Source organism: Meriones unguiculatus, chromosome 12 (genome assembly GCF_030254825.1).
Source record: "Meriones unguiculatus strain TT.TT164.6M chromosome 12, Bangor_MerUng_6.1, whole genome shotgun sequence".
Lineage (NCBI taxonomy): Eukaryota > Metazoa > Chordata > Mammalia > Rodentia > Muridae > Meriones > Meriones unguiculatus.
The window spans coordinates 89845250-89869847 of record NC_083360.1 but is presented as its reverse complement, the minus strand read 5'-3'; the positions used below and the strand labels follow the sequence as shown (position 1 = coordinate 89869847).

Below are 24598 nucleotides of genomic sequence, written 5' to 3'. Positions count from 1 at the left end.
AAGGTTGGGGAGCATGGTGCCACCATGACATGTGGATTCAGTTCAGCACCCCCAGAGTCTGCAACCTCCATATATGGAAGCCTCCTAGAGGCAGTCACCTGTGTTGCAGTAGGGAAAGCAGGGAAAAAGGCTGAGGGTAGTGGAGATGGAATCAAGATGTAGAGGAATCTTAATACTTTCCAGCATCCTTCAAGTGGGCAGTCCTGGGTCCCCATGCTTTTGTTGTGTCTGTTGTAGGTTTCCCTAGCAAAGAATCTCCAGTGGTGAGTATTGGAAGAGTAGAAAGAAGCTGGGCAGTAGCAAGGTTAGAATGAAGACTAATAAATACAGCCATAAGAAGAAAGGGAATCCTGTGGAAGGCACATGGCCTCAACAGTGGCCACCAGATCATGGATGTCCCACCAGACGGTCTTGTTGTACCATCGGGGGTAGTGTCTCCTCTGCCTCCTCTGTCCTTGATCCATCAGCAAGAGGCAAGGCATCTTCTTAGTTGGTGGAGTGGTGTCCCATATTTCTGGCAGGGCTCCAAATAGGCCTAGGCTGGTCCTGTGGAAAAATACAAGAGAAACTCCTTCTGGTTGTAAAGAAATGGTCTAGTCCCTCTCAAATCCCACCCAAGGGATAGTGCTATCATACTAGGATAGGAAGAGTTAATCCTGGTGTGTACCAAGGAAGGGAGATGGAAGGGTGTTTTGAGCTCTCGTCAATATTAAATATATTTAGGGTACTCAGAGCTGTCATTAATTACATGTTATGGGTGTAGATGTTTGCTTTTTGTTTTATAAGTTGAACTTTTAGGGTTGATGTGTTCCTTCTATTATCCCTCGGCCCAGGAGGTTGTGAGGAATCCCTGTGTGGTGGGCATTTCCCATTGTGAGCAGAAGGTTTTTAATTGGGAGCCAGTAAAGGCAGGACAGATGATTGTCAGTTTTTATCTGTTGAGGAATGCCCCTGATGACAAAGTTGAAGAACATATGGTGAATTAACCTTTTTGAGTTTTCTCTCATTTGTGCTGTAGCCCATATGAAATGCGAGTATGTGTCAATGGTAAAAAAACAAACAAACAAACAAACATATTTTTGTCTGCCAAACTGGGAAATGTGGATGACATCGATTTGCCATAGGGCCTTGGATTTGAGACCTTGCAGGTTATTTCCCATGGCTTGTAAAGCTGCGGCAGTAATAAGGAATGCACAGGAGGAGCATGTTTTTATTATCCTCCATAGTTGAGCAAGAGGGATGTGAGGGAAGTGGGCATTTGTGTGTTTATGTGTGTGAGTGGAATTCCTCTGCTTGCTGGACAGAGGCTGTGATGAGCCAGCTCTTTGAACTGGGTGATAGGGGCCTGGTGATGGGCTTTTATTTAAAGATATTGGGGGGAGGCAAACTACCACAACAGGGTCGGGGGGCAGAAGCCCATTCTTTTAAGGGTACTGGTTACCAATTTGTTCCAGAAATCCTATTAAGCTAATAGCAAAGAAGAAGAAATTTTTGAGAAGCCACTGAATATCAGAGAGATTTAAAAAAAGGGGTGACAAAATACCAGGTTATTTCCCCAAGGATTGTACAGCTCTCTCCCTGGCATTTTTAATTTAGTAGTGAGTGTATCCACCTCAGATACAATTCTAGGTGCACTCCCCACCAGGGTGTGGAGTGCTGGGGTTGATACAGGGCTCCCACAAATGTTGGGAGGAATTTAAGATAAGCAGTATGGGCATTGTTGATTCTTGTATAACAAGAACCATGTCTTTTAGGGCCACAATGACAGAATTTAGAGCTTGGATTGTTTCAAGAAAGAGTGTTCATGGAAAGGAGTGGCTTTTATTTCCTTTTGGGAGGTCAAAGAGGGGCTTGTGGACAGGAAGAGCCAGGACCCTGCCAGTTAGGGTCACCACTAACTGGTAGGTAGCTATCAGTCTTTAAGTTGGGAGGGGAAAGTGGAAAAATCATCCCACACCAGGATGTTACCCTTGTAATGATATATACTGAGTCCTTTTTCTAAGTAAGTTTTTAGAGCAGTGGCCCCAGCCTTCTGGCAGAGGGTGGGAGTGTTAGCCAGTTCCTGAGGAAGAGCTGTCCATTCAGGAAGAGCTGTCCAGAAAGGCCAGACCTGAATTGTTAATGGGAGGTATTGAAAGTGTGAGGAGTTCATGGTCTTGAGGGTGGAGAGGAATAGAAAACAAACAAACAAACAAAAAACAGTCTTTGATGCTTATATCCAATAAAGAGACATTGACAAGTATGGCTGAGATATGGGGCAGCTCCCTCTGGAAAGAAGAACCCCAGACTCCCATGGTTTTATTAATCGCTCTTAAATCTTGCAGCAGTCTCTATTCCCTGATCTCTCTTTTATAGTGAACAGAGGGGTGTTCTACGGACTTTGGGGGGGGGACAAATATGTTGTAGTAAAAGATGCTTTTTTACTACATATGTGAGGGCTTCAAGTTTCTCCCTTGAGAGAGGCCAATGCTTTCCTGTGGGAGTTGGGAGGAGCTCCCTGGCCAAAAGTTCATCAAATCCCCATGAGATGTTATTTTGGTCCTGATTTCCCCTGACTTGCTGGAGACATTTATCCTCGAAGAAGGCTTTCCACGGTAAAAAGATTGGACTGGGCAGAGAGGAGCGGCAGATATCCCACTAATCCTGGGGCGTGTTGAAGGCACAAATTTGACTCTGTAAGAGGGAGTTTGTCCAAGGTGCATGAATGCTATCTTCCTTTACTGCCTGTCTGAGTGCTAAATCCTTGGCTTGGTATGGATACCAATGGTTTATTTCATGGGGGGTTAATAGTAGGCGACAATGTCTGGAATTCTGGGCCCTTATCGGAGTCATGAGTAGAGGGGGAGTTGGAGTTAGCCGGGAATTAATTGGTATTTTCTCCACTTTTGCAACAGAATCACATAGACTGCAAAACTGCTGTTTGGTACAGGACTAGTGGTAGGAAGCCGAGGGATTACATGGCATTTCCTCGGTTTTTAGGGGGATCTGCTAGCCGGGGGAGAGAGGGGAGGGGAAGCCATACTCCCTATGTCAGTTGGTAATTAAGTCCTGTAGAGCATAGGCTTGGTGGGCAAGGGGGAGAAGCAGATGGGACTGAGGGCTTGTGTCCTACTGCCTCTGAGGGGGTGTAAGGGGTAGGAGTGGGTATATGGTTTTGAGTTCTTGTTTAGGTGCTGTGGGGTCTGGAATAGGGCCCGGATCCCCAGACTCGCCTGGCTGAGGGGCACAACATTCTCAGTGGGTCTCCTTCTAAGCAGTCCTACACATTGGTGGATTATGGCTATGAGAGGCAGGGAATGGGGAGAAGGAATTTTCCCTTCTTGGGTGTTCCTGCTTCAGGTGAGAGAAATGACTCCAGTCCATGAATCAAGACTATAAATGTTACCCATGGCCATGCATGGTACTATCTGAAGGACCTCCTCCCAAAACGAGGAGCCTTGCATCTTGCTGAGTCTTATTCCATGCGATTTTAAAAGGGCATGTATTTTCCTCACTTTTTTTTAAATGTGATGAGTTGTTTTCTGTGATAGAAAATGAAAAGAAATGTCTAGTCCAAAAAAGAACATTCCTGCAGCCTTCCAGCTTCAGGGGACTATCCTTTTCTAAAACACCAGCCTGCTTGAAGATTTTAGGAGTTCCTGCAACCAACCTGAGTGGTATTTATTTACTTGTCACTTTATAGCCAATTTTCTTTTTTGAAGAGAAAAAAAGATATGAGATTTTGGGAGTTCAGGCAGAGGTTTAGGGACCTGCCAACACCAGAGAGTGCCCTGGAGAGGCTCCAGTTGTTCTTTCAAAGTGTTTGAACCCAACTAGATGGGTAAACCAAAAACAAAGAAGAAAAGATAGACTGACATTGTGGATACTTAAGGCCCTTTGGGCTGGGCTAAAGGCCGGGGGCACGCACCCTTCTCTGCTTGAACCAAGCGTCCTGTTGAATCCACATGGGCACCAGAGTCAGTTCAGGTTCTGTTTCTGGTCTCAGAGTATCCGAATACTGTGTGCACAGGTGCTGGACTTGAAGGAATGAAGCTTAGTCAGGTGGGAGGGGGGGTTAACAGGATCTTGATTAGGCAGTTATTGGGTGAGCTCTATCTAAGATGGCTTTCAATGAAACAGCTCTGCTTTATTGAGGAACATAAGGCTATATCAACCTTAGCAAAGTGGATAGGAGTTTGGGGGATGGAGGTATATGCTTGGCTGGAGTGGAGGTGAAGGGAATGCTTCATTTGCATGGCGAAGAATTCCAGGTGCGGAAACCTAGCCACCAGGTAGCAGAAGTGACAGTTGCAAGGCTACTTGCACTGGGGCATGCAGCCCAGAACAGAGAAAGCAGTCCTTGCTCTTGCTGGTCTCTAGATGAGATTTTTGGGGTTTGGACACTTTCAAGCTCATTCTTGGCTCTATCTGGCTAATAATGAATAAAAATGGGGGATATAGACAAACAGGTGTGGGCTTATAGGAAATATTATGAGAAGCCTTAACCCCCTCGTTGGAACATCCTGCATCAGTTCTAGAACTAGCAGTGGTGGTGTCCGAGGTCTGAGTAGGTTCAGGAGACCATTGCCCCCAGGGGCGAGACGTGCTCCATGCCAATTGACTAACTCCATGTTTTCCTCCACTTTTTGAAAGTCATTTAAGGTTCTTAAATTATTTTTTTTCCCTTTTTTTTAAAAATTTTTCATCAATTACACTTTATTCATTCTGCATCCCCCCATAAGCCCCTCCCTCCTCCCCTCCCAATCCCACCCTCCCTCCTCCCTCTGCTTGCATGCCACTCCCCAAGTCCACTAATAGGGGAGGTTCTCCTCTCCTTTCTGATCTTAGTCTGTCAGGGCTGAGAAAGAAATTAAGGAAAGAAATTAAGGAAACAACACCCTTCACAATAGCCACAAAGGACATAAAGTACCTTGGTGTGACCCTAACCAAGAAAGTCAAAGACTTGTATGAAAAAAATTTCCAGTTTCTGAAGAAAGAATTAGAAGAAGATATCAGAAGATGGAAAGATCTCCCATGCTCATGGCTTGGCAGGATTAATATAGTTAAAAAAAAATGACCATCTTACCAAAAGTAATCTACAGATTCAATGCAATTCCCATCAAAATACCAACACAATTCTTTACAGACCTGGAAAGAAAAATTCTCAACTTCATATGGAATAACAAGAAACCCAGAATTGCTAAAACAATCCTCTACAATAAAAGATCTTCCGGAGGTATCTCCATCCCTGATCTTAAGTTGTACTATAGAGCAACAGTTTTAAAAACTACATGGTACTGGCATAGAAACAGAATGGTGGATCAATGGAACCGAACAGAGGACCCAAAAATAAACCCACACACTTATGGACACCTGATCTTTGACAAAGACGCCAAAACCATACAATGGAAAAAAGATAGCATCTTCAACAAATGGTGCTGGTCTAACTGGATGTCTACATGCAGAAAAATGAAAATAGATCCATACTTGTCACCCTGCACAAAACTGAAGTCCAAGTGGATCAAAGACCTCAACATAAAATCAGACACATTAAATCGGCTTGAAAAAAAAGTGGGAAATACCCTAGAACTCATTGGTACAGGGGAAACTTCCTGAACAGAACACCAACAGCACAGGCTCTAAGAGCAACAGTCAATAAATGGGACCTCATGAAACTTAAAAGCTTCTGTAAAGCAAAGGACACCGTCATCAAAACAAAGTGACCACCTACAGATTGGGAAAGAATCTTCACCAACCCTTTATCTGACAGAGGACTCATATCCGGTATATATAAAGAACTAAAGAAGCTGAAAAGCAGCAAACCAAGTAATCCACTTAAAAAATGGGGAACAGAGCTAAACAGAGAATTCTCTGTAGAGGAATACCGAATGGCAGAGAAGCACTTAAAGAAATGCTCAACCTCACTAGCCATTAGGGAAATGCAAATCAAAACAACCCTGAGATTTCACCTTACACCCATGAGAATGGCCAAGATCAAAAACTCAAGTGACAACACATGCTGGAGAGGTTGTGGAGAAAGGGGAACCCTTCTCCACTGCTGGTGGGAATGTAAACTTGTACAACCACTCTGGAAATCAATCTGGCGCTTTCTCAGACAACTAGGAATAGCGCTTCCTCAAGATCCAGCCATACCACTACTGGGCATATATCCAAAAGAGGCTCAAGTACACAATAAGGACATTTGCTCAACCATGTTTGTAGCAGCTTTATTTGGAATCCCATGTTCTTATGAAGAGAGTCTGGTGTATGTACACCCAGCAGTTGAGACAAAATACTCTCATCTGCCAAGATTTAAACACTCTAAGCTATGTCAGATTCTGCCTTAAGTCTAATGATTTCCCAACAGTGTGGTTTTTGAGTACCTCACTGTAGAAAAGGGCTTTGCTTTTAACATTCATATGGAAACTGAAAAATAAGTTGCTGTATGATGTTTTGTGTGTGTGTGTGTGTGTGTGTGTGTGTGTATGTATGTGTGTGTGTGAGTGTTATGTATTTCTGTGTCAGATAATAAAACGCTTTCTTTCAGGTTACCATCAGATGCCCCCATCGCCTTCCACGAGTAAAGACCCTCCTGCAGTTCCCTCAGAGCAAAGTATCTCTCTGGGTCTGTTGAGTTCTAAGGAAATGGTAGTGGGATCCTCACAGAGTTCCTAGAACTGTTTGAAGAAGAGAACATTCAGCACCAAGAAACTTGTAGAGAAGATGACTTCAACCCTCTTCAGCCCTTAAAACTGGATTGCAGTCTCAACTGGGAAATGAGTCAGTAGAGAAAGACAGAAAAATATACTGATTTGAAATATAAAATTTATGTCTATAGGACATACAATCAAGGGGGTCTTCTGATAAAATTGTGTTCTGTCTAAAAATGTAGATCTTTGAAAATACATTTTTAACAAAATAGAATTTTTCCTCTCTCCAGCTTTATTCACACACCCTCCTTTCAGCCCTTCTTATGTCCTCTTCCTCAAATCGATAGTCTTGTTTTTATTATTATTGCTAAACACACACACAAGTGTGTGTTTGTGTGTGTGTGTGTGTGTATATATGCAAAAATATATAAATACAACCTGCTGTGACTGTTCTTGTTGTTTGTGTATATATAGTTGCAGGGCAAAAAATGTAGATTTTGATGCCAGTCAGTGTCCACGTGGCCTGTGATGCATACTCTCCTCCACATCTTAAATTCAGCAAGGTTTTAATCAATATTGATTTGTTAAAAATGATTTGTTGACAAGTTTTCTTTAAACGTGAACACAGGATTTTTTTTGAAGAAGGCAATAACAATAAATCAACAATACAAAACTTTAGGGGAAACTATCTTAAAACAAAATAATTCACTTTGTATAAAGCCAATATTTATCAATAAAATAAAATATTTTACTAGCTTTTGAAACTTTCTAAAAATATTGTACTTATGTTTCATCTTTGAAATTTTCATAAAACAGTTTCAAAGTGTATATAATAGTATCATAAATAATAACTACCAGTTATGAGAATATCTACATTTATTAAAAGGTAATTAGCAAAGATAAAATGAATCACAAATCTAAATATTTCCTAAAATATATAAAATAAATCAGTGAAAAGGGGCTGGAGAAATGACTCAGTGATTAAGACTATTTGCTGCTTTTCCAGAGGACTAGAGTTTGTCTCCCAATACTCTTGATAGGTGGCTCATAACCACCTAAAACTCCAGTTTTCAAGGATTCAAAACTCTTTTCAAGCTTTTTTTTTGCATATGCACTCACATGTACATACCCCCACAAAGACACAGACAACACACACATAATTTAAAAAATGAAAAAATCCTTAACATATATTAATCAAAAATATAAATCGACTTCAATCTATGTTTCTTAAGATGATGTTAAAACAAAATGAAATAAAAAACAGGTGTTTGTATTTATTTAGGAAATGTGCTTAAACAATTATATAAACAGTTTTAATGTAGATGAAACAAAAAGAAATCACTGAATGTGAGTATTAGTCTTTAATGACTAAGCCATCTCTCCAGCTCAGTTCTAAAAGCTTCAACCATATAAGCTAGCTTTTATAGTTCTGGAAGGTGCTATGTATGCTATCAGAGAAGAAAAGTAATCAGTTATACCCAGATATGATCCCTGCAAGCCTGTAGTAGTGGCACAGACATCAACGGACTAAACAACCACTTTTTCATTGGATTTAAGTTGCAGACCACAAGATGAGTTACTTACCTGGCTCTATTATCAGGCAAAGAATTTACAGCTAAACAGGATATAGGCTACAGGAAGAAAAACCTACTACCATTATCCTAATCAAGGTAATACCAATAATCAAACTCAGGGCTGAAATCAATAAATTAGAAACAAAACAATTCAAAGAATCAATGAAACCAAGAGCTCGTTCTTTGAGAAAATCAACAAGATAGACAAACCCTTAGCCAAACTAACTAAAAGGCAGAGAGAAACTATCCAAATCAGCAAAATCAGAAACTAAAAGAGGGACATAACAACAGACACTGAGAAAATCCAAACAATCATTAGGTCTTACTACAAAAGCCTATGTGCCATAAAATTTGAAAATCTAAATGAAATGGACAATTTTCTTGATAGATTCCATTTACCAAAGTTAAGTGAAGATCAGATAAATAAATTAAATAGTCCTTTATCCTCCAAGGAAATAGAAGCAGTCATCAAAAGTCTCCCTTTCAAAGAAAGCTCAGCGCCAGATGGTTTCAGTGTAGAATTCTACTGTCCTTCAAAGAAGAGCTAACTCCAATACTCTTCAAACTACTCCACAAAATAGAAACAGAAAGACCATTACCAACCTCATTCTATGAGTCCACAGTAACCTTGATGCTTTTAACCAATTACTAGTGACTTGTCATTATACTCATAGATCACTGTGTCTCTGAATACTCACTTGAGAAGTTTATCTTTGCAGTAGACAATGATTAACACAGAGACTCACACCTGACCAAGGTCAAGCAGTAAACAACTCTAGAATGCTCAGCCGTGAAGTGAAGGAATATGTATACTATATCTCTACCTCAGGGCTCAAGGATCATCGAAGAAGCATGTATGAGTCAGAAGTGGAGAATAACTACAAGGAAATAGGATATTCTGATACAGCAGGGAAGCTACACACATTAACTCGGTGTAGTTATAACAGCATGCAAAAGACCCATGCAAGCCTAAACCAGATTAAACCCCAGGAAGGAATGGGAGTTAGACATGAAATTTTATCCCTAGCTTTAGAGTTATTGGAAATTGTTAGCTGCTGGGAGAGGAAGAGAAAGTTTTCTAAAATTATGCCCTCTTGAAATTTCTTATGCCAAAGAAATGAGTCAATTTCTTTTAAGTTTAGCCTCATGTAAATTAGCAGGATGTGAACAGAGGTATTGGATATTTTTTTTTCCAAAATATCCTGTGAATGACCCTTCTTTTTTTAAATTTTAATTTTTTCTTCACAATTTATTCATTATATATCTCGATTGAAGTACCTTCCCTAAACTCCCCAGTCCCACCCTCGTTCTCTCTTCCTCTCATCCCCTTCCCCTAGTCCACTGAAAGGGGGGAATTCTCCACTATTGCCATCTGCCCATAGCTTGTTAAGTCTCATCAACACTTCCTGGATCTTCTTCCTCCATGGCCTGGCAAGGCTGCATCATCAGGGGCAAGTGATCAAAGAGCAGTCAACTGAGTTCATGATAGAGGAAGTACCTGCTCCCCTCACTCAGAGAGTTCTATTTGTCCTTCTGAATGACAATTAATCATCCTCTCTAGGATGCTCCTTGTTACTTAGCTTTTTTAAGTCTGTGGATTGTAGTATGGTTATCTTGTATTATATGGCTAATATCTGCTTACAGATCTAATCAGAAAGTAATAGTTAATCTTGTCCAGACGTGATTGCTGTGAACTCCAATAGTGACCTGCCAGGAAATACATATTCACAGGGACAATAGTCACATTAATGTCAGGTGTTGATATTGGGACCAATAATCTGCAGTTAAACAGGACATAGACCCTAGGAAGATCTGTTACTACTCTGATAATGGGACATATTATTAAACCAACTCCTAATGACTCATGATTACATGTATAATCCTACTTCCTCAGAGAAACTTCTTTCCCCTTTTTTCTATTTTTATGATTATCATTTCATTAATTTAGTCTATCCCCTTTCTCCCTCAAAAACTTCTTATCCTTTCCAACTCATTTTAAAATTCATGACCCTTTTTCACTATTATTTACAGGTATATATTATTTGCATATATATTCCTAAACATAATCTGGGTAATGACATTTGTATATATGTTTCCCAGGACTTAGGGCTGACCATTTGCCACTGGACCATCCATTGTTATGTACTGACCTGGGGAGCACCACCTTTCCCATTCCATGCTTTCTTCAGTTGCTTATCCTTTCGTGTGCATTATTAAAGACTTATGGATTTCTCTCTACTCAATTCAGTGTGGTAATTGTTGTCACCTTTGTTTAGCTTACATATTGATAATTATGGTGGTGAACCTCAATGGGTATAGCTTTTGATATTACCAGAGACACAATCTCACAGCAAATGCCATGATCTTCCAGTCTTTACAGTCATTCTGATCCCTTTTCCAAAATGTTGCTCTAGCCTTAGGTGTGGGACTGTTTTATAGGTATCTCCATTGAGACTGGGCTCCATAACTCTCCATTTAGATTGCTTTTAGTTTTCTGTAATTGTCTCAGTTTGTTGCAAATAGAAGTTTCCTTGATGAGGGTTTAAGACTACACTTATGTAAGTGTATAAGAACAAATGTTTATAGATGATAGGGATTGTGCTGCTTTAGTAAGTTAGTGGGTATAGATTTTCCTCCAATAATCACAATGTCCTCAGCACCAAACAGTTAGCTAAGATCCTAGTACCAGAAATGGTCTACCCTATTGTTGCGTGGGTCTTAAGTCCAATTAGAGATCTGCTGGCTAGTACCAAGGTATGAGAACCCTATTACACTATTAGGATTATCATGCTATGATGGTCATTGATATGGTTCATAGGTGTCACAGCTCTGTAGGACTGTTAATTGACTCCTTCTTTTGGAAGGTTGCATGGAACCTCCTGATACCATAAAAGCTAGTTGTCAGGGAGGAGACTTTCAGGTCAGTTCCAGATAAGGTCTCTGGGCCCTGGTCCTGTAGTACATGACATCTTCACCAACAGAGACTTAACTTTTTCCTCTGCAGTGGGCAACCCAGGCAACAGGAATATGCTGATTTTGGATTATCTTGGATAATCATGGTCAAAAACTAAAAAGAGATCTTGAGAAGCCTCTGTTTTACATCAGGTGGTGATTATTACAGAGACCGATAACTTGTCAAAGTGTGGAGAATAAGTGACTGATGAATAATCATCCATAAATGGGATATCTGTATCACACCCCTGTGCCCAAGGCTGAAGGGTCATTGTGAGTAAAGGAGCAAAAAGATTGTACATGCCAGGGATGGTGGATCAGTACAAGAAAGCCATGCTCTACAGACAGAGTAGGATACTTGCACATAAGAATTCGTAACAGCTTAGATAGCATGTATGAGATGTGTAGAAACAATTCAGAAAAATACTAGCATAAAGAGAGGAACAAGAGCACAAAATTCCACCCCTGTCTAAGTAGTTGTGCAACTGATAGCTTCTGGGAGAGGGAGGATAGGTTTTGTTTAAGGGAACAGTCTCTGATAGGTTACCAGGTTTCACTGGAAGATCCCCGGACTGGATCGCTACCGACTGGACTGGACAGGTAAAATAACAATAATAATAACCAAAAGAAAACCAAGTTGTGTGGGCAGAAAAGGAGGATATGTCTGGATGAAGTAGGGGGAAAGAAACAATATGATCAAAATAAAGTATAAAAATTATCAAAGAACTAATAAAATTAGAAAGGTAAAAGTAAAATCATGAAGATTGCAGGTAAGTGCGTGGAATCGTAAGCAATACCCTGAGTGAGGTAACCCGAACACAAAAAGTTAAGCCGTTCATGTTTCCTCTCCTATGTGGATGTGAGCTTTGATGTCACAGATATGTATGTTTCTGTTACAGTGTTTGAAAACATGTAAAGGACTGCGGAGAATGGAGATCTTTCAAAGTGAGGAAGCTAGAGAGGTCATATAAAGGCAAATAATAGTGGAGTAAGAAGACTTACATGGGTGGGTGCTGGAAAAGCAGAGCAGAGAAGGATACGTGGGAGACATAGCTGATACTAAAGGGCTTTTGACAAAGAGATACGGAAAACTAATACTGTTGAAACTTTCTGAAATATATACACGTGTTTATATTGTAAAGAGTTTAAGTTGGGCACATTATTATGGAAGGTGAAATTTCTGAATTAGACACTTCACAATAGTGAATAAAAACCCCAGCGCTGGGAATGAATAAATCTTTTTTTTTAGTTGTTGGCCAATGGTTTCAATGGACCCCAAGCATTACAGACTATTATGAACCCTATGAGCCACAATGAAAACACAAAGGTCATATGTATCTTATAAAATGCAGTTTATTAAATTGGTTTATGCAATAGGATCTAGAAAGGCAGAGAATCCACTAATTTCTTGATCCAAGAACCTGGATGCCTTTTTAGTCCTAATCCAGTACAGAAGTTTTGTATATTTCACGGACGTTTGCTGATACTCAGTCCACATTAGGAGGCCAAACATGTTTGAGTATATCATCAGAGGACAGCAGCAGCAGCAGCAGCAGCAGCAGCAGCAGCAGCAGCAGCAGCAGCAGCAGCAGGGATAGACACCATTGATGAGGAAGAAGCAATGGCAGGCAGGTGACATTGTTTTTTTCTTCAGACTTTGTAAGCAACATCCACTTTGAGGACGTGTCTTTCTCCTTCACCCCCATAAGTTAGTTTTCTCTGTAAATGTGCAGGTCGTTCCATTGTTTCCAGGCCTCTGGTCAGGAAGCAGTACAGTATGTAATAAGTAAATGGCAGAGAAAAACTACTCACACAATGGTTAAGAAACAAAATAAAGAAATGAAATGGGGCCATGGTCTCATTATCCCCCTGAGGGCATGCCTACAATGATTACCCACTAGTCTTCACTTCTCAAAGCTATCACTATCCTTCAGTTTTGCCGTACTGGAGACCAAGTTTTTACCACGTGGACCTTTGGAGGGTACTTAAAATCTATACAAAAAAAAAAAAAAACAGTAGACATGTTTTTACATCTGTCTTAAGCTGTAGACTCTTCTCATTCTATTTTCTTAGAAGAAAGTCATTGAAGAATCTGGAGGATGTGTCTAAATTTTGTAAAGGTTACATCTCTTGTTTTTGTTTAGTAAGTTCCTTTTTCTCTTTAGTGTAAATAGAGGTGAGAATACAGGAAAAATCATTATGATTTAAGTTCTTTTATCAGAAGCAATAATAGGTACAATAGTACAATATTTTGGGCATCCTATAGAGCGTAAGTGAAGGGTTACTCACAAGAATGTGGCTGCTCTGCCCTTTTGGCAATGGGGCTCCCCTAGAAAAGTCTTTACCTGGCAGGAATTGAGGCCTTTCCCTTAGCCACACAGTTTGAGTATCTCCTCCTCTCTTGGCCATGCAAGTAAGGAAGAGTTGCATACGATATATGGAAAGGAGCCTCTGAATTCTCAAGTGACCCTCTAAATCCCTTGAGAAATGAGCAGGCCTCCCAGAGATATCCACCTAATATGCAATCATAACAAGTTACAAAAAGATTAGGCACAAAGCCTCATATTGAGGCTGGATGAGGCAATCCAACAGGAAGAAAAGGGTTCCAAGAGCAGGCAAAAGAGTCAGAAACTGCTTACCACTCATCACTCCCACTCTTAGGAGTCACATAAGAATACCAAGCTAAACAACATATATGTTATATATATATATGTATATATATGTGTGTATGTATATATACATATATATGTATATATATGTGTGTATGTATATATATGTATATGTATATGAGCAGAGGAGCTAGCACAGAGTCACGTAGGCTTCATGACTTCTACTTCAGACTCAGTGAGCCCCTGTGAGTCCTGCTTAGCTGATTCTATGGCCCATGATCTTGTGGTGACCTTGACTCCTCTGGTTCCTATCTCTTAGTTCCTCTACTTCTTTTCTCTCATGTTTAAAAAGTTTATTTATTTATTTGTTTGTTTGTTTATTCACTTTACATCTTGACTGCACCTCCATCCCTCTCCTCTTCCTGGGCCTGTCCTCCCACCCTCCTCCTCCTATTCCCACTCACCTTCTTTTCAGAAAAGAGGAGCCCCCAACCCTGTATCACCCTACCCTAGCACATCGAATCTCATCAGGACTGGGTGCATTGCCTTCCAGTGAGGCCAGGCAAGGCAAGTCCTCTATGGGGAAATGATTCAAAAGCAGCAACAGAGTCCATGTCTGAAACAGCCCCCACTCCACTTGCTAGAGCACATGAAGATCAAGCTGCCCATCAGTTCCATATGTGTAGGGAGTCTAAGCCTAGACCATGCATGTTCTTTGGTTAGTTCTTGAGTCTTTGTAACCCCCCGTGGGCCTGGGTTAGTTGGCTCTGTTGATCTTCTTGTGGATTTCTTGTTCCCCATGGGTCCTTTGGTCCTTCCACTCACTTCCACAAGAATCCTTGAGCTCTACCCATGTTTGGCTGTGAGTCTCAACATCTGTTTTGATCTGTTGCTAGCTGGAGCCTCTCACGGGGCAATTATGCTAGTCTCCTGTCTGCAAGCATAGCAGAGTATTAATAGTGTCAGGGGTTGGTTTTCTACCATGAGGTAGGTCTCAGGTTAGGCCAGTCATTGGCTGGACAATCCCTCTATCCCTGCTCCTTCTTTATCACTGCACTTCTTTTTTGCATAATCTTTTATTATTATTATCATTCCTTACAATTTGTTCAATTTGTACCCCCCTCCTTTGTCTCCTCCTAATCTCACCCTCTCTCCTACTTCTTCTCCCATGCCCCTCCCCAAGTCCACTGATAGAGTAGGTCCTCTTCCCCTTCTATTTGACCCTAGCCTATCAGGTCTCATCAGGACTGTTTGCAATGTCTTCCTCTGTGGCCTGGCTAGGCTGCACCTCCCGGGGGAGGGTGTGATCAGAGAGCCTGCCACTGAGTTCATGCCAGAGACAGCCCCTGCTCCCTTTACTAGGGTACACACTTGGAAACTGAGCTGCCTCTGGGCTACATCTGAGCAGCGGGTCTATGCAATCTCCATGCATGGTCCTTGGTCCTTCGTTTGAGTATCTCTGAAGGACCCCTGGCCCCCCCTTTTTTTTTGGCTCTGTTGGTCTCCTTGTGGAGACCCTATCCCCTTCATGTCTTTCTCTCTCCCCCTTCTTTCATAAAATTCCATGCATTCTGCCCAAAGTTTGGCCATGAGTCTCAGCCTTTGCCTTGGCACCTTGCTCAGTAGAGTCTTTCAGAGGTCCTCTGTGGTAGACATCACTGCACATCTTGTAGGCAGGCTAAGTTTTGGGTCTACGGTTTTGTGGGTGGGTTGATGTTCCCCTTCTTACACTAGCAGTCTTGCCTAGCCAGAAGGTGTCCCTTTAGTCTCCATGCGGCCTGCTGCTAGGAGTCTCAGCTACAGTCACTCACATTTCTTCCCAGGAGCATACTCTATTGCAGGTCTGCAGCTTGTCTCAGAGAAGCCCTCTCAACAATTTTCATTCTCTCTCCCACCTCACACCTGATTCCCTTCTGATACCCCATTTCCCTTTACCATCCCCTCTTCCACCTACTTCTTTCCTCCCTCCACTTCCAATGCCCATTTTATTTCCTCTTCTTAGTGGGATTCAAGCATCTTCCTTTTAGCCCTCCTTGTTACTTAGCTTCTTAGGAACTGTGACTAGTAGCATGTTTATCCTGTACTATATGGCTAATATGGATATTATATGGATATTCACTTATAAGTGAGTACATACCATATGTGTCCTTCTGTGTCTGGGTTACCTCAGACAGGGTGATATTTTCAAGCTCCATCCATACGCCAGCAAATTGCATGGTTTCCTGTTTTTAATAGCTGAGTAGTATTCCACTGTGTAAATGTAGCACATCTTCTTTACCCATTCTTCAGTTGGGGGGTATCTAGGTTGTTTCCACTTTCTGGATATTATGCATAAAGCTTCTGTAAATATAGTTGAGCAAATGTCCTTTTGGTATGGTGGAACATCTTTTGGGTGTATGCGCAAGAGTGGTATAACTGGATATCGAGGTAGAATTTTTCCCAATTTTCTGAAAGAGTCCGGAATAATTTCGAAAGTGGTTGTATAAGTTTACACTCTAATCAGCGATGGAGGAGCATTCTTCTTTCTCCACATCCTTGCCAGCATGTGCTGTCAATTGAGTTTTTGATCTTAGCCATTTTGACAGGTATAAGGTAGAAACTCAGAGTCATTTTGGTTTACATTTCCCCGATGACTAATGACACTGAACATTTCTTCAAGTGCTTATAGGCCATTTAGGAATTCCTCTGTTGAGAATTCTCTGTTTAGCTCTGTACCCCCTTTTTTTTAATTGGAGTTTTTGGTGTCTTATTTATTATGTTCTTTGTATAGTTCTTTATATATATTCTTTATATATATGTTCTAAATATAGTTCTTTATTAGCCTTCTGTTGTATGTAGAGTTGGTGAAGATCTTTTCCCAAATTTTAGGCTACTGTTTTGTTCTACTGATAGTGTATTTTGCCCTACAGAAGATTTTCATTTTCATGAGGTTCCATTTATCAATTGTTGATCTTAGAGCTTGAGCTGTTGCTATTCTGTTCAAGAAGTTGTCTCCTATTCCAATGAGTTCCAGGCTTTTCCCCAATTTTTATTCTAATAAATTTATTGTATATAGCTTTGTGTTGAAGTCTTTGATCCAGGGTGATAAATGTGGATATATTTGCATTTTTCTACATGTAGCCACCCAGGTAGACTAGCACCATTTGTTGAAGAAGCTTTGTTTTTTTCATTGTATGGTTTTGGCTTCTTTGTCAAAAAATGAAGTGTCTATAGTACATGGGTTTATTTCTGGGTCTTCAGTTTTATTCCATTGGTCAACCTGTCTATTTCTATGCCAGTCCATGCAGTTTGTATTAATATTGTTCTGTAGTACAGCTTGAAATCAAGGATGGCGATACCTGCAGAAATTAATTTGTTGTTGTTTTAGCTATTGTAGGTCTTTTGTTTTTCCAGATGAAACTGATGATTGCTCTTGCAAGGTCTGTAAAGAATTGTGTTGGAATTTTGACGGGAATTGCATTGAATCTGTAGGTGGCTTTTGGTAAGATGGCCATTGTTCATATGTTAATCCTATCCATCCATAAGCATGGAAGATCTTTCCATCTTCTAAAAAACTTCTTCGATTTCTTTCTTCAAAGCCGTGAAGCTCTTGTCAAACAGGTCTTTTAATAGTTTTGTTAGAGTTACGCCAAGATATTTTATATTATTTGTGGCTATTGTGAAGGGTGTGTTATTTTCCTAATTTCTTTCTTAGCCCATTTGTTGTTGGTATACAGATGGCTACTGATTTTCTTTTTAGTTATTTTTTTATTCCAGCCACTTTGCTGAAGGTGTTTATTAGCTGTAATAGTTCTCTTGAATTCTGGGGGTCACTTATGTATGATATAATGGCATCTGTGAATAGCGATATTTTGACTTCTTCTTTTTCAATTTGTATCCCCTTGCTCTTTTTTAGTTGTCATATTTGTCTACCTAGAATTTCAAGTGCTATATAGAATAAATATATAGAGAGTGGGCAGCCTTGTCTTGTCCCTGATTTCAGTGGAATTTTTTTTGAGTTTTTCTCCATTTAACTTGATGTCGGCTGTTGGTTTGCTGCATATTGGCTTTATTATGTGTAGGTATGCACCTTGTATCCCTGATCTCTCTAAGACTTTAAACATGAAGGGTGTTGGATTTTGTCAAAGGCAAGTATAGCAGAATATCATTACATATCATTTCATCACTTTTTTTTTTCTTTTTGTTTGGCTCTATTCTAGGACTCCAGGCTATTCAGAATCCAGTTCATGGTCATCCACACAGGCAAGGATCCTCAAATGGTGTTGGTCTCTCTATTTAGACCAGTCATTGGCTGGCTACTCCTGCAATTTCTCTGCTACCATTGCCCCACCACAGCTTGCAGGCAGGAGAGATTGTAGGTGAAACATTTTGTGGTTGGTATTCCAGGAAAAAACTATTTTAAAAATATTTTTGATCTATGGTTAGTTGAATCTGGGGAGGTATAATATGTAAATTAAGAGGCCCAACTATGTTTTTACATTTTATCATTTAAGCACTCATTTATTTATATTATTTATATTTATATTGATGATATAATTTTTAAATTAACATTTTAATAATTTACTTTTTCATATTTTTATATATTGATATTTTTATCTTATTCCCATTTTAGGAAAATATTTCTTAAATGATGCCATATATTTAATGGTGCTGGTATATTTAAAAATCTTTGACCACTTTTGTTCTTATGAGAAACTATTCAAAATGGTAAAATTATGATCTCAAAACAAATTTATTCTCAGAATTTCATACATTGTTACTTTTTTCCTAACATTTATTGAAATTCATCAGCTATTCAATACTCATTTAAAGATAATATAGTAAGGAAAGCAATGGAATTAAAAGTGACATTATGAATTGCCATCTGGATGTAAGGAAATATTAGATAATAACATATACCTGAAAACACTAGCTCACATTATGTCAGAAACAACATGTTGATAATAATACCACTGTCACCTCTAACTTAAGATCTATTGCCTTAAGTCCTATGGTTGAACCAAAATGGAAAAGACTAAACTTTCTACACACAGATAGTAAAAAAAAAAAAAAAAAAAGTTAAATAATGTTGAAGGAGAATTAAATCTTGGTACTTTTCAATTAATAAGAAATATGAGTGAGACAAAGTGATCTGTGTGGAAAATAATGTCATCAACATATCTTTGAAAAAGCAACGTTTGTATATTTGGATGGTTCTAAAAGTGTAAACAGACAAATTGGTTCATTCCTTAAAACATGGGGTAAAAAAAAAATCTGAGTAACATAGGATTATGCATGCCATGAACAAAAGAAACAAAGAAATCTACTACTTTAAAACTATTTTCAAATTTATTTTATTATTTTCCATCTGTATTTTTAGTCTGCATATATGTCTCCATTCTACCTAAGGAAGTAAAAAAAAAGGCATCAGATTTCCTGGAAAATACATGACAGGCAGCTGTGAGATGCCATGTATTTGCTGAGAATCAAACCTATGTCCTCTAGAAGTGCAGCCAGTAATCTCAACCACTAAGACATATTTCTAGTCCAAGCCTTTTTGATTGTACACTTGAGCTAGAAACTCAAGCAGGAGACAACCATAGCTTGCCCTTAAAATGCTAATATATACTATAAAAAAGAGTCTAGGAATTAACTTGTGTTCTCTCAAGAAACTGTGTTAACCTTGGCTAATCATAAATTATAAAGAAAGACATTCAAGACAAGTAAAGGCCTGTGTTAGGCTTAATGGAATGACAATTCTGATTTACTTACTTTTTATGGCTGACCATGATTTTTCTAAGGTTGTAACAGTGAAAGTTACCATGAGAAATTCTACTACCATTGCCATATTCATCATCCAGCTATTGTACAATGAAAGTAAGGAATCTGAAATAGAAACTAAAAAGATTTAAAAATTAGAAAATTAATGCAGCTATATACTAGACTAAGAAATTAAACAATATCATTTACTATCATTTAACCAACTCTTAGAATTCTTCAGAGCTGAATATGGTGATACATGTCTGTAATCAGCAAACAGGAAGCTGAAGAAGGAGGATTGAGTCCAACCCTATCAATAATGAAACTCTGTATTAAAAAGGAAAGAAAGAAAAATAAATAAATAAAGAGATAGATAGAAAACAAAAGAGAGAAAGATGACAAAGTATTGAACCTGTAGAGACACTGTTTTACTACTTACAATGGACTGATTCAATAAATTCTTACAATTATGTAAAATAGATATTTTATATCATCTTGTTTTTATCTACTATTGTCAACTTTGATTTCATGCTGTTATAGTATAAAAATTTGGGGGAAACCTTAGAATGAACTGAATGAATTTTGTGTTTAAGAGAGATATATCCACTTATGAGGGAAGAGGCTCAATCTTTATTCAGAAGGATAAATGTGATAGACATTGGAACCAGGAGATGACAGGGAAGAGGACAGGAGCCTACCACAGAGGGCTTCTTAAAGGTTCTACTGATGAGGTATCAAAGCAGGGGCTGGGACCCAATAGTCCAACTTTGGGCAGAGTGCAGGGAATCTTATGAATGAAGGGGGAGATAGAAAGACCTGGAGGGGACAGGAGCTCCACAAGGAGAACAACAAAGCAAAAACTGAGCCCTGGGAGCCCTGCAGAGACTGATACACCAAACAAGGACAATGCATGGAAAGGACCTACAAACCTCTGCTCAGATGTATCCCATAAACTCAGTATCCAAGTGGGGTCTCTAGTAAGGGGAGCAGGGTCTTTCTCTGGCATGAACTCAGTGATAGGCTCTCTGATCACCTCCCCTTGGGGGATACAGCCTTGCCAGAACACAGAGGAAGATACTGCAACCAGTCCTGATAAGATATGATAGGCTAGGGTCAAATAGAAGGGGAGGAGGACCTCCCCTATCAGTGAACTAGGGGAGGGGCATAGGAGAAGAAGAGGGAAGGAGGGTGGAATTGGGAGGAGACGAGGAAGGGGGCCACAGCTAGGATACAAACTGAATAAATTGTAATAAATGATAATAATAATGATGATGATGATAATAATAAAGAGACATATAAATATTTGAGGCCATATTGTAGTAAGCAAAATTGACCTCCAAAATATACATAAATATTTCCTGGAAATTTGCATCATGTTATATTATGTGGAAAAAGGAGTCTTCTGGTAATTAAAGGTGTTAATTCTAAATAAGAAGACTATTTGATATTATTTGGGTGGACACTTTATTGATTGATTGATTGGTTGAGTGATTGATTTTGGTTTTTTGAAACAGGGTTTCTCTGTGTAGCCTGGGTTGTCCTGGACTCACTTTGTAGACCAGGCTGGCCTTGAACTCATAGTGATCTGCCAGCCTCTGCCTCTCTGAGTGCTGGGATTAAAGGCATGCATCACCACATCTGGCTATAATAACAATTCTTAACAACAGAGACTTTCACTGGATGAAGTCAGAATGAAGAAAACACAGAGTGACATAAATCTAGGAAAACAAGAGAGCTAAAGATATGCTTCCACATTTAACAATATTTACCTTTGTTCCGTAATTGCAGATAGACAAGAAGGGCTGCTGCACAGGAGACTATGAAACACAGGAATTGTGAGACTTTCATTATTTTTTTTAATTTATGGGCACATGCTTTGCCTCTAGTTACATGCCCTAAAACAGAGAGATAGAATTAACAATAATAGCTCAGGAGTATGAGACAGTAACCCCGGGACAGACACCTGAAAAGGTGGGTATCATTATCCCACTCCTACTATTCTCATAAATAGATCTGAAATATCAGCCTGTTTTGTGACTAGGACATCTCAGTTGGATTTGTAAGACTTCCAGAGCAAAGAGAACTTTTCTTTTCCCTACCCTAACAAGTTTACCTAGCAAAAAAGTCAGTGACTGAGGGGACTAGAGACAGCTCAGCTCATAGTATTCCTCATCAGATTCAATCTTGGGAAGAGTAGCTGTGTAAACAGTATTAGCTGATCTAAGGAAACTGAGTTGGACACATAGGTTCTAAGAATAGAAGCGGTTGGCTTTTCTCACCTTTGATCTGCTAAAACCCTGCTCAGAGACTCACTTCCTAAGATTAAGAGATGCTAGAGAAGTGTTTTTCCACAACATTAAGAATATATAAACATAGAATAGTTAATCTTCATATCACCTGCCAGAAAATGATGAATAAGATTTTTTAAGTTACTAGAAATATATTTTAGACAAGATAGCACAGTTTTGATGTCTAGCATCTAGAAGACAGAGTCAGAACTGATTTTCTGTTTTTATAGAGTCACCATTGGGGATATTGTATAAAAATTATCTGATATTAAAAACAGAGAATTACTTTCTCATGGTGACCAAGGAATAGTTTATTTCAGTGAGTGGTCTCCACAGTCTGGAAGATGTACAACAAGAAATGTTAAGCCAGTACTGTAAGTAATAGCATGATGACACAAGCCAAACACATCTATAGATCAAGCAACATATTAAGGTACTCCAATTTGCAAAATAATTGACAGGGATTTTATCTCACTTTTCATGGACTCTCTACATATTAGCTCCACTGTGTTTCCAATTATCAACAACTATGGTTCCTTGTTTAAGAAACCAAGAATTGAAATTTACAGTCACTTGTACAAAGTTCCAGAATTGTTGCTCTGATTATTTTGCTCCATTGTATTTCAACAAACCTTTCAGTAATTTTTAAAAGGGCTTGTTTCAAAAGACTGAGAAGAAACCATGCTTATTTTATTCTCTCTTTTGTGGTTGTGATTCCTTTGGTGAGAGGAACAATCTCCTACCTCCTTCTTCTAATTAAGGAAGCATTTCTTACTTCCCTCGCATCAGTTGTAGGGGCATCTCTACTACCATCAAAGCCAGCAGAGTGTTGACATATGTGATATCAGAACACAGCTTGGTTCAACTCAGTGGTCAGTGTTAGTTCAAACTTCATGAGTCTGACAACAACTAACTTATTTCAGCATGTGTAAAGACAGCACAATTTGGAAACAGTTTCCTAGAGATAATTAATCCCACAGGCACAACAAAGCTTATGACATAATCTACTTCCTTACTTAATGTATAAAACCAATCTTAATGGAAGATGTAACCTGTACTCTCCAATAGTTTTGATATACTTATTTTTTTAAAATTTTCATATTCATTTATTTATTATTTATTATAATCTATTCCTTCAATTGTAGCTCCCTCCCTTGTCTCCCCCCTGGGCCCATCATTCCTCCCTCTCCCCCTGGTCCCCCTCCCCCAGTACTCAGCATAATTTCTAATGGAACATATTAGGACTATATATAATTGACAAATCACAAAGGTCTATTATATACTGTTTTCTTAATGAGTTATCAGTTTTATAATATCATCCATGTCCATATGAAAAGTATGTTTGCCCAATAAAGATGGGGCTTTTAGCTTTAGACATGAGTTTGAGGATGTTTCAAAGATGTAGGCTTAATGAACAAAAGTTTATAAATGTTGCTGCTCTTGCCTTTAGGAGAATTTACATGGTTTTAAAAAGAAAACTATTAATTTTTAAATAAATCTTTAAAATTTAAATGTTCCCTTAAAAATCCAAACTGTAAGAAATCAAATAAAAAAATCACTCACTTCTTGTAAAGAACTCAATATACAGAGGCTTTTCAGGGTGCATTGCTGAAATAACTGCTTTCCCATTTGTACCTGGAGAGATTATCATAACTGTGGAGTAAGATCTGGGACAGCCATTAACTCCAGAAGCACCAACTCTCTTACCAGTGAAAGTCCCAGTAGTCTCAGGTAGGAGGTTATAATTTACCAGCCTTTATACAAACACAGTCCTTCACTTGGCTTTTCTTACAGTTATTAAGACGAAATGACTAGAAAGGTCACCTAGACATCAGAGCATTAGTCACATGAGCCAGAATGTCTAAGTTTCCACCATTTCCATCGTATTTACCTTTAAATCTGAAGTAAATAAATGAAGTAAGCTTGACGTTGAACATTATCAGCACACACAGGATTACACTAATATCTTCCAACCACAAAGTGTCCAATTCAAAGTATTGACTTGAATCTGGGACTTGGAAGAGAGGAAAGAATCAGAACAGTTGAAGCCAGGAGAGGAAGTGTAGATTACACCTTGAAAGTAGGCTTGCTTTTCCGATTTCTGATGCTTCATGCCTCATATATATACAACAACATTATAGAAGAAACTTGGCCTACTTGATTTTGGAGATGAACATGTTTGTGTCAAACCCAAAAGAGGCTATGAGGAGGCAGGTAGCCATTCTTTGCAATCAGCATGGCTTTCTCTTACCAGTCTGTCTGAAAGTCACATGAATGTATTGTTTTTATTTGTTTTATTTAGTGCTGAGGCTGCTCAGGAGTTCTGTCCCATGTACAGGAGAGTGAAAGAGAACATTCTTAGATGATCAGCATCTCTGGAATGGAAGAGGTCTTTTAATTCTCAAGCATCATATTCCCTGGGAAACATCCTCTCTCCATCCTCCTCTTCCTCTCTGTCTTCACTTTCTAGCTGCTACACGTCTCCCTTGATACCCGTATCTACCACTCCCTTTGTCACCAAGAGTGTCTTCTCAATACCCACTCATTGACAGTCTAGATCTTTGAGAAGAGGAAAGTTTGGTGTTTCCCCATTCACCCACCACTGTGCCCTCCAGATTCATTCAATGCATCCTTTAGAAAACTTCTAGTGAGGAATAGTTTCCTTGTCTCTTGGGTTTGGGGCTAGCTCTGAAATAAGAGAAAGAGATTCATAGCAGAAAAGAATAACACATATTTCATCAATGTTTCCTGGCAAAGCATTCTTTAGCACAAAGACCCCAGGATCAGAGTGATGTACCGATTTTTTA

At 39.2% G+C, this 24598-nt stretch overlaps 2 protein-coding genes across 18 annotated transcripts in view; one reads left to right on the top strand and one right to left on the bottom strand.

Moving 5' to 3' along the window:
• Positions 1–18210, top strand: part of LOC110542926 (selection and upkeep of intraepithelial T-cells protein 10-like) — a 102949-nt gene extending 84739 nt beyond the window's left edge. For 16 of the 17 annotated variants that reach the window (XM_060366161.1, XM_060366152.1, XM_060366154.1 and 13 more), the window contains one exon: positions 6527–7080. In XM_060366161.1, the coding sequence (XP_060222144.1) occupies positions 6527–6654 (128 nt within the window). In that variant the 3' untranslated portion in view covers positions 6655–7080. Of the gene's footprint in view, positions 1–6526; positions 7081–17963 lie in introns of those variants that run through there. The other variant, XM_060366162.1, reaches the window with a different exon arrangement.
• Positions 18211–18915: 705 nt separating this feature from the next.
• The window catches only part of LOC110542713 (selection and upkeep of intraepithelial T-cells protein 2-like), a 42841-nt gene continuing 37158 nt past the window's right edge, over positions 18916–24598 (bottom strand). Inside the window, exons 6-9 of the mRNA XM_060365219.1 lie at positions 23683–23805; positions 21273–21398; positions 19516–19629; positions 18916–18959 (exon numbers count right to left, since the gene is read on the bottom strand). Coding sequence (XP_060221202.1) covers positions 18916–18959; positions 19516–19629; positions 21273–21398; positions 23683–23805 — 407 coding nt within the window. The remainder of the gene's footprint in view (positions 18960–19515; positions 19630–21272; positions 21399–23682; positions 23806–24598) is intronic.